Raw genomic sequence first — 14,558 nt, 5'->3', positions numbered from 1 at the left:
TCCCTAATTGGCCCCCTCAAGGATTGAACTCACAACCCTGGCCAGTGCTCAAACCACTGAGCTATCCCTCCCCCGACTACATAAGTGTATGATGTCATGTGGTCGAGAGGACTCAGACATTTTTCAGCTGTTTGTGACCGGGTGGATCTGAAATTGTAATTGTCCAAAACCAGTCTTCCAGGAGCAAGGCTCTTGCCTGAATGGAGTTGAGAATTACACCCAACTTTATTCTTTCCACCAGGATGAGTGGATTTCTGTGTCCTTCTGGACCCTAGGCCTACTGATAAAGTTAATTGGATGAGATGAATGTTGGATTCCACCTGAGCTCTTGACTGGCCTTTGACTAGCCAGTTGTTGAAGATAGTATGTGAAGACATTCACTTCATGGCTCCTGAGGAAAAGCTGCCCCCACTGCCATACATTTGGTAAAGACCTGTGGAATGGCTGACAGGCCAAATGGAAGAACTGCAAACTGGTAATTTACTTGGTTCACAACAAATTTGAGGAACCTTCTGTAGCCTCAGAAAGATCGATATGTGGAAGTATACGCCCTTTAAATTGAGGGCAGTATACCAATCCCTCAGATCCAGAGAGGGAATGATGGAAGCCAGAGAGACTATGTGGAACTTCAAGTTTTTGAGAGAGTGTTTGAGACAATGCTGGTCTAGGATACGTCTGAGACCACCCTTAGCTTTCAGGATTAGGAAATAACAGGAATAGAACCCCTTTCATCTGAAGTGATGCAGAATCTCTTCTACGGCTCCCACCCAAAGGAGGGATTGGACTTCTTGTACCAAAAGTTGCTTGAGAGAAAGGTCCCTGAAGAGAGACGGAGAGGGAGAGTGGGAAGTCAGGATAGACACAGACTGGAGGGTGTATACCCACTTCTATTGTGCTGAGTACCCAACGGTCTGAAGTAATGAAAGTCCAAGCTCTGAAGAACTGGGACAAGCAGTTAGAAAACAGGGGTAATTGGATCCAATATTGTGGGGATTGAGAGGTCTACCTCAAGTATTTTGTCAGGAGCGCTTCAAGCTGCCTGTCTGGGAGTGGCCTGCATCAGCCCTGCTGTGAAAGCCAGTGGCGGTCTACATCTGAACCCCCTGTTCTTCCTCCTCTGCAGGTCCTGTTTTGGCTGGGCAAAGTAACGGTCAGTCTGTTGGGGCCTGTAATGCTTCCTGGATGCCGCTGGGGTATATAGCCCCGGGGATTTCAAAGTTACCTTTGAAACCTTAAGCCTGTAGAGCCTCGCATCAGTTTGCTCCAAAAAGAATGAGGGCCCTTCAAAGGAGAGGTCTTGGAGGGTTAGTTGTACCTCCAGGGGAAAACCCAACGACTGCAACCACAAGCTTCTGTGTGTGGTTGCTGCTGTAGCCATAGATCTGGCCACAGATTCAGCCACATCAAGGTTACCTGCTTTAGTAAGTCTTGGTAAGCCTTGTGGTCATCTTGCAGAGGGGACACACCCAATGCTACCCCAGCCTCATCTGGGGAAGAGGAGGCTAGGACTGGCTGAAGGGTCACCACCCCACCCTTTGCATCAACCAGGACTTGTGGGGCCTCTTCTTGAGGCTCAATGCCGGGCTCGGTACCAGAGTCTGGATCTGGGTCTCATGGCGATGTACCGGAGGTGCTCTGCTTTATACCGGCGCTACGAGTGCACAGCACCAGAGGGTACAGAGCCAACCTGACAGATACCACTAGGAGAAAATATTCCAGCAACTGTGCTCAGGGCATGCTCATATCTACATTGGAATGGACATGTGCAAGCCACTCGAAGAAAACGTTTTACTTTAAACTGTTAGTTGATAGCTGTGTACTGTAGATGCATGTGGCATTCAGTAAAAATGAGCAATCTGTTAAACCAAGTCTGTAACATGCATTTGTTAGAAATTAATGATGAGACAGGGACATACCTTTTCATGTTCTATGCAGCAAATTAATTACACTGGTGCTTAGCATTATGGGGTAATAAAGCAGTGTAATAGAGAAGTCCCTGCATTTTCATTATCCCCATCAGATGCAGTAGTGTATATATTATGGGCTGGTATAGCCTGCTGTGTTTTTAAGTGACTTTGCCTGCTGCTTAATACTTTGCCAAGTGCTTTGGTTCAAGTGACAAATCAGTGGGGTAGCAGATGACCTAGCCGTACAAGAATGAATAGAAATCTTACTTGCGCTTTGTTTGTAAAAGATAGTGTGAATCACTGAGGCATCAGAAGTATTCTTTCTAGCTTTTGTTTTTGAATATCTTACTTGAAACAAAATCACACTCTTGTCAAGTGACTAATATAAATTGGCTAGCACCTCCTGCTGTCTTGCAGAGAAAAAGCAAAAAGATAAATGTAACACCTGCTGAGAAATAACATCTGCTTGAAAATAATCTTGATGCAAAGACTTTTACTTAGCAAACATAAGGGTCTTAGACTTATAATGAGACTCTCAAGATTATAATACAGTGAAGGGGAAAGTGCTCATTACACATAAAATGCAAATCAGGGCCTGTTGAAAAATATTAAAATTTGAAGTCTAAGTATTTCACTTATTACTTTATGGCAATAATTCAATTTTCTTATGAAGAAATGCTTTGTTCTTCTAAAAGAAGAAATCAAATCTAGAAAGACTACTTCTAATGCCCCAGTGATTCAACATGCTATCTCTTAAGAACAAAGCAGACAACAAACTGCATACCTCTTCAAAATGCCTAGTCCCTTTGCATAGTCATTACAGTATTTTGCGTGTTATGTATCTGATAGACTGCACGCTATTGAAATAGATGCCGTATTCATCTGATGAAGTGAGAATTCCAAGTAGAAGCACACATTATATATGGAATTTAAAAGCAAAATTTTATTTCTATGCTATATTGTTCCTTCCTAAATAAATATAACCATATGGTATGTAACTGTGTGCATAGATTTCAGATGATTAGCTGTTCTACTGTCATCATAAGCACATGTAAAAGGGGGCCTTGTAGCATATGCTGCTTGGGCACCAAAGGCTGAAAACAAATGCACATTGAAGACAGGTCGTATATAATGAAACCTCCAACTGTGTTGAGTATTTGAGACTAGTGGTATAAGTGTAGTGGCCTCTTTCCAAGGCTGATTGTTGCAACCTGCCTGCCAATTGCTGTAAACATCATAGCTGCAGAATGCTCTGATTATGCCCTTGCCTTTTCTATATTTCTCTTTAGTTGCTGTAGCATAGATTCCAAGGCCCTAGGACTATTGTGATAATCTAGTCTAACTGCCATGGGGCTATCTGAATTAATTCTTATTTCAATTACAGCAGATCTTTTAGGCAGAATATCCAAACTTGATTTTAAAATTGCGTTAGGGAAAATCCACCATTACCCTTGGTAAATTGTTCCAGTGGTTAATTATTCTCACTGTTAAAATTCTTTGCCTTATTTTTTTTCGTGTCTAAGTTTCTCTAGCTTCACCTTCTAGCCATTGGATGTTAGTAGACCTTTGTCTGCTAGATTGATACAGGGTTTTTCAGAGTTTTGTTCCCATATAGGTATTTATGGGGAGCTACAAAGGGACTTAGGTGCCGCTGAGATCCATAATGTCCTGCTTGGCTGCTGCCTAAGCCCACAGGCATCTAAATTGGTACCTACATTTTTGCTGTAAAAGTCTCCAATCTATCTGTTTCTGCCTCTGGGCCTGCATGCTGCTTTCTCACTCTAGACACCTGGACAGAGTCCCAGCATAAGCCACAAACTAGATAAAGACAGGTGTTCTCCCACCTATCTTGCTGACAGGGCCCAATCTGCATGCTTAGAGTGCACTTAAAGCCCATTTAAAATCAAGGAGGTGGAGGTTTGGTGCTATAGTAATAACTGGGCCTACAGATTTACCCTAATTATTAGCTCAGCTGTAAAAAGTAAGTAAAAGTTCATAAAATGTCATAGTGACCTATAACAATAAATGTTCATGGGGAAAAAGTGCTAAAGGGAGACAAAAAACTAAATTTAGTCCAAACAAAAAGGCCTATTAATATAACTCAAGGCTTGCGTCGAAATCATTCCTAGTAAATAAGAGAAATGTGGGACCGCAAATTGATGAACCTAAATTGGTGTGCCAGATATAAGGCCTAACTGGTAAACAAAATAATGAAAGGACTGTCTGTTGCACCTGCTACTTCCTTTTGGGGCCCTTACAAAAAGGCTTAAGGTGGAGGAAGGGAAGAAACTTTTTTACCATCACCACAGGTGCAGTGGATGGATTTGGGGTGACACCAGACCTTAATACTCCACTGGGTTGCTCGACCACTATCGCTGCACCATTCAGGACCCCAGGCTAATATGTGTGAGATCCTATTCTTTCTTCTTCTTCTCCTTTGTGTGTTCCTTTCTGTCCCCCACTGTCTTCCTCCTATCCACTCTCTCTGCTTTTTACCTGATCCTGAAATCAACTGCGCTGCATGGCACCTGCACCACAATCTCTGCTCGGCCTGAGGACCAGTGAAGGAGTGGGACCTGCCAGACCTATCAGATGGTGTCTCTGCCTTGGCAACAGAGCAACAGCTGTTGTGATGGACCTTGCAGCCTAAAGCACCTGTCCATGACTTGCATGCACCCTGTATCCTGAGAACATCAACAAAAGCCATAATTTCCCCATCTTTGCTGTCCTGTGTCCTCTCCTGTGTGTCTGTTTTCTCAAAAGCAGGAAGGTGACTCATTTCTGACTCAGAGCTGAACCACAGAGCTAACCTTCCCCACTAAAAGGGATTGTTTAACAAAATAAGACTCTAACCAATATACATCCTCCTGAAAAAGACTTCAATACAGAGGTCCCCAAACTGTGGGGAAGAGTGTTTGGGAGGGCGCAACTGGGGCCTGGGCCAACCCCCACCGTGGGCCAGGAGGGAGCACCACCTGGCTCTGGGCCTGGCCCCATACCCAGGGGCCCAGCTGCAGGCCCCAGCCTTGGCTCCCTTGCCCCTCTCTATGTCTCCACCTCCTCAAGCTGTGGCGCTGCTCCTGGTCCTGGCTCCAGAGAGGGCACGGACAGGGATAAGGGTGTGTGTGAGAGTTTGGAGACCATTGCTGTAACAGGTTTTGATTAACTTTGTTGTTAACTGATTAACTGAGTTTTGCTTTTTGCCTTGTTTTAATCAAGGGGGGACTTCTAACCTGTGGCATGAATTTTCTCATGTGTTTGTCATGGTAATGAGGAGGCTGAGGTCTCTCTATACCAAACCTTATCACTGTCCAATAGTAGTAGGCTCATGTTAACACCTTTTACCTTCTGGCCCATATATTCTGTCTAAAGTAATCCAACAGGGCCTCCCTGATAACTGTTCTCTTAGTGGTTAGAGCCTGTACTCCAAAAGTGGGAGCCCTGGATTCAGTTCCCTTTTGTCTGTCTGACAGGGAGAAAAGCTTTAAACAAGAGTCTCCCCTGTCTCAGGAGTGCACCCTAACCATTGGTGCGAGGCTCCCTCTCTCTCCTTTTGAAACTGTTCCACTGTAGAATACACCTCTGGTGTTTCTTACAGGGCACCTAAGCTGAGGGATCACAAACAGAGGAGAGGCACCTCCTGCAACCCAGACTTAGGCACCAAGCTCTGTGGGAAGGGTGAGGTTTTTAGGACACACCTCTTTCATTGTCACCCACTGGTGAGTTTAGGCAGCTTCGCACCTAGCATGCTGGCTTTTGTGGAATCTCTTTTCAGGTGCCTATCTCTCCCTCTGCATTGCATGAAGAGCCTAAGTTTTGTGGATTCCTGTGATTTTTATAAAAGTTGGGTGTTAGGTGTTGCTACATGCAGTGTTGTAAGTCCTTTTGAGGATCTGGGCCTTACATACTGTGATCAAGTCATCCTTTAGTTTTCTCTTGTTTAAGGGAAACTGTTCAAGTCCCTGGAGTCTGTCACTATAAGCCATGTTTCCCAATCTTTTATTCAATGCTCCCTACAAGGAAACTTTCTTCTGACCAGTTTCAGAGTAGCAGCTGTGTTAGTCTGTATCCGCAAAAAGAACAGGAGTACTTGTGGCACCTTAGAGACTAACAAATTCTTCTGACCAACCACTAAGTCCCATTTCTCCCTTCCCTACCCATTCAAAAAAGTGCTTGATCCTGACTTTCCTTAGATCCATTTTGGGTCACACTTCAATCAAAGTCTAAAATTAAAGACAGGATCCTCACATAATGCTTCTCCCAACAAGTACTTGGTCCTGAATTCCTTCTCTCCACCCTCTTTGCCCCATCCCAGACAAGAACTAGATCCAGACTTCTTTCTGATGCCATGGGATGCTGTCAGTTTCCAGGTGTGCTCCATATTTGAAGGATTAAAAACTACAAGTTAATTTTCTTGTTTTGGTGAGTTAGGCCTTGCCTGTGCTGAGTTAGCCAGGAGTGCAAACCCCCTAGTATAGAAAAGATTTACACTGGGGCATCACAATTTGTTCCAGAGCATCTGAGGGATTCCAAAGTGCATTAAGAAACCATAGGCAAATAAAACAATGAATTTCATTGAGTAAGAGTCAGAATATAGTTCTTGTCTGATACTTACAAATATCAAGGAAAATATGACAAAATTAAAAGACTTTTTCATGAAGTTTCAGCAATTAGTTTTGCTGCTTACAAATAATAGTGGCAAAACATCTTAGTTCTAGGGATAAGGTTAGTACTTAACCTAAACTGAGTGGTTTTTTTTTTTTTTTTTAAGTAAGGTTGATTTAGTGAAGTGTATAATATGCTCTTACATTCATTTTTATGGGCAGCTATTCAAGATTATGAAACTGCTCAGGCCAACAGTGAAAATGACCAACAGATTCGTGAAGGCCTAGAGAGAGCCCAGAGGATGTTGAAGCAATCTCAGAAGAGAGATTATTACAAAATTTTAGGAATAAAAAGGTAAGATGAATGTCCAGAAATATTTTTTACATAGTTGGTCACTAATCAAATAGTCTAACCTTTGCCACTTGTATTTATGCTTTTTTGGGTATCTTTCCCTATTCTCTCTCCCTCCACTTTAAAATTGTATAGATTTTATGTGGTCATAAGGGTTTGTTTGTTTTTTTCCAGCCTCTAAATAGCATTTGCTCAGAAATTCTCCTATTAAGGAATAAAGAAGTGCTAACTGGCAATAAACAGGGAAATAATCCCTCATTAGCAAAGAGTTCCAAATACGATGGAGCAAAAAGGTAGGCAAGCAGTTTGGGAAACCAAAGAATGACAGAAGAGAATTACGGAAGGGAAGAAAAAGTAAAATTCATTTCTGAGAGCACAGTAGCTTGGGACGGTTTAAGACGACTTGCTGGAAAAATGTTAGGAAACATCTCCTAAAAACTCACTTCTGTCATGGGCCTGATTGAAACAAACGTAATGATTTTTATTTAAAAAAACAACAAACAAACCCATCCTTTTGTGCACATTCTTTACTAATCTTATTTTGGTGACCCTGCCTCCTTTCCTCTTTCAATTTTGTGTTTGACTCAACTGTATCTCATTTCTGAATCTATTGTACACTCTTCAGCTCAGAGACCTAAAAAAAAAAGTTAAGATACTGAACTAACATTCTCGAGTACTTAATTAATTAATTATGAGCTTTCCGAGGAAAGTAAACTGAAAAATTGGGTTTGTTTTATTTAAAATTGCAAATTGTTTTCTACTACTCTTATTAGAGGAAGCCATTATTGTCTGAGAAATCTTGACTGCCAGCAGCAAAATGTTAACTAGTGAATATCTCGTTTTCTTGGTGCCTGTTAGTCTGTTGTATCACCTTATTTATAACTACATCGCAGGCTCATTAATGTGGCACATGAACAGTTGGAAACTTTATAAGTAACTTAATTTCCTTCCTCCTCAGAAATGCAAGAAAACAAGAAATCATAAAAGCATATAGAAAGCTAGCATCTCAGTGGCACCCTGATAACTTCCAGAATGAAGAGGAGAAGAAGAAAGCAGAGAAAAAGTTTATTGATATAGCAGCTGCTAAAGAAGTACTTACTGACCCAGGTATTGATTAAATTTACACAGTGGTTCTTTTCAGAATAATGAATGGAACTAACACAACTCTGATGTCCATTATGACCTATTATGATTTAGTTGGTGTTAGTCCTGCATTGAGCAGAGGATTTGACTAGATGATCTCTTGAGGTCTCTACCAACCCTAATCTTCTCTGATTCAATTTTTGTCACATTATCTGCCATGAAATGACAATACAAGAATATCATACTGTTTTAATGAATTCAAGAAGAACCCAAAACAGACTTCAAACACACACCTGGGTAATAAATGGAAATAGGGAAGCTAGCCATTCTAAGCTACATATGATCACCTTGTATTTCCCTCTCTCCTCTAACCAAAATCCAGGTTCTCAAAAAATAAAATCAACCAATGGAATTTCAAAGATGGTATAAACTAGGATAGATTTTTTTTTTTCTAGAAAGCCGAGGGAAGTTGGATAAAATTCATGTGGTCTTGTTCCATTTTAATGATAGTTTGGCTTAGAAAGGCTGAACTTCTGTTTTGCCCCAGCAAAGACTGGTAGTTTTGTCTAGTTTGGCAAGGAGATTATTTACCTATAAATCACCTGCACAATACAAAATCCACTGAATTGCTAAATCCACATCACAGATTTTTCTGTCTGTAAATTACAACGTCTGCATTGGCCAAGATAGGGAAATAGAGAGGCTGAGCTACCAATGGGCAGTCAGGTCTGAGGGAGGGAGGAGCAGGCATGCTGAAACCACTGAATGGCCTGAGGACTGTAATGGAGCTGTTGGATTAATCTTAGAGAATTTACAACTTCTGTCTTAACTTGAATAGATCGAGGGACCCTGGTCACTGTGAGAAGTTCTTAAAAGGGTTAATGAAAAACATAAGACAATGCCCCAACACACCCAGGGTGATAACAAAGTAAAGGGGAGAAAGGAAAGTCTTCTAGTAGTGTAGTAGCAGTCCTGATACCTTTCATCTGAGAAGTAGTACAGAGGTGAGGCCCTGTAATTCCACCACAAATCAGTGGAACTATGGTTAGTAGCACAGGGCAGGAAAGAACTGTTCAGACTTGCCATGTGTTTATAACCAGAAACTAAAATTCTGCCTCTTACTGGAACATGGCACAGAATAACAGGTTGATCTTAACTTTTATCCCGTCCTTTTGGCCAGGAATGACATTAACACTTCAAAATGGTTCTTACTCACTTCTCTTTAAATTGAGCGTCAAGACATTCCTGTTATACGTGCCAAATGTGCCCTGAAAGGCATGAAGTCACAAGCAGAATAACTTCAGCTGTCCGTGGAATATATTAATGGGCTAAAAACACACCATAGAATACCTTAATGCTATTTTAATGACTTGCATTTAAAAACTGAATAAAAGTTACTTTTCAGAGTTCTCTTTATGGGACTCCTTTTCCCGCATGATAGTGGAGAAAATATTAAGGCATAGTTTCTGCTCCCATCAAGTTTATGTCCAAAACCAAAAATTCCTTGGAAAATACTCTTAGAGGATTCTAACATTTAATTTTGAAAGTGTCCATATTAAGTACACATTTCTCTTCCCCTTTCTCCTCCTTTCCCTAGGCTTGTATTTCCAGTTGTGTCCTGCTCACCTCTCCCTTCAATTAGCCCATCTCCTCAGATGGAATAGGGCAGAGGCTAAATCAGAAGCTTCTTGTGTTCCTGTCTTCTGAAAAGCAAAACAATCCACCACCTAGTCCAGCTACCCACGAAAAGTGGTTGGGACTGAGATATGGTCATTCGGTAGAAGTGATGCAAGACCTCTTCCCTATCCTCTAAAGGAACTGCTCTTCAGGTTGTGTTGGAAGGGCGAAGGGGGGGAAATATAGCAGCTAAAAATAGGAGGCAGCTTTTCACTAATAGCTGCTGCTGGCCACTGTGTTTAGCAGCTCTGAGCTGCTATCACAATTAATTGCAAGATTAAAGAAGTCATGATTAATTGCAGTTTTAATCTCACTGTTAAACAATAACAGAATATCAATTTAAATTTTTTGTAAATATTTTTGGATGTTTTTCTACATTTTCAAATATATTGATTTCAGTTACAACACAGAATACAAAGGATACAGTGCTCACTTTATATTTTGGTTACAAATATTTGCACTGTAAAAACAAAAGAAACCGTATTTTTCCGTTCAGCTCACTTTATTGTGAAGTGCAATTTACAAATGTAGAATTATTTTTTTTACATAACTGCACTCAAACAAAACCATGTAAAACTTTAGAGCCTACAAGTCCACTCAGTTCTACTGCTTGTTCAGCCAATTGCTAAGTCAAACAAGTTTCTTTACATTTATAGGAGATAATGCTGCCCACTTCTTATTTACAATGTCACCTGAAAGAGAGAACAGGTGGATTCTGCTTGATAGTGATCCAAAGCAGTGCAGATCAATGCATCTTCATTTTCATCACTGAAGTCATATGTCACGAACAGAAGGTTGATTTTCTTTTTTGGTGATTTGAGTTCTGTAGTTTCTACATCAGACTGTTGATCTTTTAAGACTTCTGACAGTATGTTCCACACTTCATCCCTCTTAGATTTTGGATGGCACTTTAGATTCTTAAACTTGGGGTCAAGTGATGTAGCTATCTTTAGAAATCTCATATTGGTACCTTCTTTGTGTTTTGTCAAATCTGCAGTGATAGTGTTCTTAAAAACAACATATGGTGAGTCATCATCTGAGACTGCTATAACACAAAATATATGGCAGAATGCAGGTAACACCACGGAACAGGAGACATAGAATTCTCCCCCTAAGGAGTTCAGTCGCAAATTTAATTAACACATTTTTTTAACAAGCATCATCAGCATGGAAGCATGTCCTCTGGAATGGTGGTTAAAGCATGAAGGGGCATATTAATGTTTAGCGTATCTGACACTTAAATATCTTCCAGTGCTGGCTATATCAGTGCCATGCCATCGCCTGTTCCCACTTTCAGGTGACATTGTAAATAAGATGTGGGCAGCATTATCTCCGTAAATGTAAACAAACATTTGTCTGAGGGATTGGCTGAACAAGAAGTAGAACTGAGTGGACTTGTAGGCTCTAAAGTTTTATATGGTTTTGTTTGCATTGTGTAAAAAAAATCTACATGTGTAAGTTGCACTTTCATGATAAAGTGAGGTGAATTGAAAAATACTATTTTTTTTACAGTGCAAATATTTGTAATCAAACATATAAAGTGAGCACTATATACTTTGTATTGTTGTAATCAAAATCAATATATTTGAAAATGTAGAATAATATCCAACAATATTTATAATAAATTTAAATTGGTATTCTATTATTTTGTTTAACTGTACGACTAAAACTGCAATTAATCAAGACTATTTTTACTTTGGTTTGTGTTAATCACTTGGGTTAACTGCAGTTCACAGTCCCATGTACCTTTCATTCATGTGTTTAAATTTAGAGTGCTTTGAAAACATCAACTGTTAAACACAAGTCAGTCAATCTATTATAATTTATCAGTAAAAGTATACTGGCAAATTAAATTGGCAGTGTCTGTGGTAATGGGATCCATAGACATGACAGTAAATAAACCAAATTAATTATTGCATCTGACTAGAGTTAGGGACGCTTTAAAATTACTTGTCTCTTCCTTTTGTCCTGCTGGAGGTACCAAAATACTCTTGATTAGTAGACTGTTTCTGTAATGTGTGAAGTCTGTGTCCATTTTTACTACATATGTATATTTCCTTAGAAATGAGGAGGAAGTTTGATGCAGGAGAAGATCCACTGGATGCAGAGAGCCAACAGGGAGGAGGAAGCCCTTTTCACAGAACCTGGAACACATGGCAAGGATTCAACCCTTTCAGCTCTGGAGGACCATTTAAATTTAAATTCCATTTTAATTAGAACCAAGACTATTTTTCTGTGGTTACCACTGATTTATTTAACACTTTTTTTTAATTTAAAAACTCCGTCCAGGATTCAACAATTTAAATTTCAAATATGTTGCCCTTAACTAAAGAGTTACTTTATTAGAAGGAAAGCTAGCTCTTTAATATTACAAAAAAATAAAAAGTTTTGCTGCAGTGTGAATTTAACAATCCTGTAATGGTGAATGGGTGGGCCAGGATTTTGTTAGCACTAATATATTTGTTGTAGTGCATGCAGAAATCCTGACTACCACTGAGGAAGAAACATTGACCTGGAAAACATATAAACACATGCTTAAATCTTATCAGTCAATGACACTTTAAGAATGTGCTTAAATGCTTTCTGGAACTAGAGCCTAATAAGAGATGTAAAAGGTTACTATGTATAGCAATCTTTATAGTCACAAATGAAAATTTGAGTTAGTGTATGCAGGGTAATGATCCATCTTTCAGTATTCTTAAAAAGAAAGACTAATGACTTGACCAACTACTGCATTGTGTTGTTTTTGTCACACAGATGTGGTACACAGAGAGTGAAGAGGCCACTACAGATTGGTTTTAAATAATCTTTTTAAAATATGATTGTTACTGTCTACCTACTTATATTTGTTTGGTAATCTGAAATCAGTTGGAATGATTAGTCCTTATTATAATGGCATCTGTCAAACATGAAAGTAAAAAATGCCCTCATTTTGAATATTTTGCTTCTGAATGATACTTAAATAGCCAGAGTTTCTTGATTGGTTTTGTATTTTGTACTTTTTACACAAAACCTGCCTGAGATTTGAGCAGGGCACTTCAATGTGACACTTCCCCAAATATGCAGCAACTTAATCTGATTTTAATAAATACTTTAAAATAAGGAGAAATGTGTAAAAGGTAACTTCTGCTAATGCCCAATTCAGGATCCATGTAAATTTAAAGTGACTGTGTAGTAGGTCATAGATCCAATAGAGTTTGGCATCTGTAAAGGAAAAGAGTCTTAAGCTAGGGTTGTACCTTATTAAAACTTCACTTCACTTCTCTTCTGGGTGATAGGCGGACAAAATAATGTGCGTCTTGCCATGCAATTGCTCTAGGGGTCCTTGTGAAGCAGCCAGGGTATCAGTGCCTTGCTGGTTTGACCAAAATAAAGCAGGTTTTATTTTAGGCGAAAACGTGTAGACTGAGTTGTTTAAACACAAATGGGATACAATTGTGACTTTGTTTGATGATTGGTGGTAGTGTGGCAACTGTAACAGCCAAGCACACAACTGAGTAGTCTCAACAATGTAATTGTGAAGGTGAAAAAATAATGAATGGTTAATAACTGGTTTCAATAGAAGCCACTCTTAGAACGGCTGATTTTTTAAATCAAGAACACGTTAGTAAATTCCATTTCTATATTTCAGCTGGAAAACTACCTAGTTAAAACCTTCTCTCAATCTATTCCTCCAACTTATGTTTCACTGAAAGCATGGTGAGGAATTGACTTAGTAAAACAAAAGTATCTTTGAAGAATTAAGCATGCTACTTGAAAGGGTAATTGTACCACAACAGAGGCAGGTGTTATCCAAGCATATGTCCTGTTTTCCTAAATTATACCACATACTTCAGTGTTTGAATTAATTCTGCAGTCACATGGCTCACTGAAATGCACTTTGACAAGTATTTAAAGCGAATGACTGCATCGCACCTCTCAGTGTGTGTGGGTCTGCATGAGCATTGTTTGGCTTGCCAGGGGGAATAGCACTTTATGGGTGGAGAGTGGGAGAAGCTCAGAAGTGCTGCAAAAGGGGGAGTGGGTCAGTGTGGCAATACTGACTCATCCCCAGGGAGTGGAAGGGCTGGGGAGCTGAAAAGGGGCAAGCCAGGCAGGAAAAGCTCCTTTTTCCCTGGACCAGGCAGAGCATCACCCACAGTCCCGCCCCCTTGGGGTGGAAAAACTCCAGGTGTGGTCAGGACCTGCTGTGGGTATTGTGCTAGCTGCTCCTCTTCTAGGGGGGGCTAGAGAGGACTTTTCCCCTCACCACCAGATTGGCCAGTGTGGAGTTTTTTTTCTACCTTCCCCACAGAAGCTTTGTAGAAGGAGCTTGTTAAGGTGAGTAGGGAGGAGAGTTAAGCTGTGATGTAACAACTTATTATGTAAGTGTGGGGCGGATTTCCAGTGCAGGTGCTGCATTGGGAAGGGATTCAATGGCTGGATAAATGGCTTGGTAAAGGACTTAAAAAGGTGTTCATTACAGGAGTTGAATGGGGTGGGGGTTTGGGACCCTTATGATTGGTAGGGCAGTGAGCCAACCCCCCTTTCTTATATCCCACCTTAACCTTTGTTTGTGGGCAGAGGTAAGATCCCAGCAGTGGGTTGGCTGTGGGACCTGAATGGGAAAAAAGGGGAGCCAGTGTAAGTCCCCCGGGTGTGTAGTGAATGAACACGGAGTTACCTGTACTGAACACTTTTATTTGCCAGATAGTCCCAGCCATCTAATAATAAAGTTGCTGCCTGATTAAACCCATATCAAATGTCTCCTGTCCTTTATTCGGTATAGCAGAACAACGTTGTTTTCTTCTCCTTAAGTTCATGATTAAGCTGAAAACATTGGTCCCTACTTTGTACAGTAAGTTTATCTCGTCAGTAAGGAGGGAGGGATACCTCAGTGGTTTGAGCATTGGCCTGCTACATCCAGGGTTGCGTTTTCAATCCTTGGGGGGCTGG

At 40.4% G+C, this 14,558-nt stretch overlaps 1 protein-coding gene across 1 annotated transcript in view; it reads left to right on the top strand.

Annotated features, from left to right (window-relative positions):
* DNAJC3 (DnaJ heat shock protein family (Hsp40) member C3) overlaps positions 1-12,732 on the top strand; it is a 71,407-nt gene extending 58,675 nt beyond the window's left edge. Inside the window, exons 10-12 of the mRNA XM_032785014.2 lie at positions 6,734-6,866; positions 7,822-7,970; positions 11,686-12,732. Coding sequence (XP_032640905.1) covers positions 6,734-6,866; positions 7,822-7,970; positions 11,686-11,840 — 437 coding nt within the window. The 3' untranslated portion in view covers positions 11,841-12,732. The remainder of the gene's footprint in view (positions 1-6,733; positions 6,867-7,821; positions 7,971-11,685) is intronic.
* The last annotated feature ends 1,826 nt before the right edge of the window (positions 12,733-14,558 follow it).

The sequence above is a fragment of the Chelonoidis abingdonii genome, chromosome 1 (assembly GCF_003597395.2).
Source record: "Chelonoidis abingdonii isolate Lonesome George chromosome 1, CheloAbing_2.0, whole genome shotgun sequence".
In the NCBI taxonomy this organism is placed as follows: Eukaryota; Metazoa; Chordata; order Testudines; family Testudinidae; genus Chelonoidis; species Chelonoidis abingdonii.
Note: the sequence above shows the minus strand (reverse complement) of the source record. Positions and strands in the feature narration are given on the sequence as shown.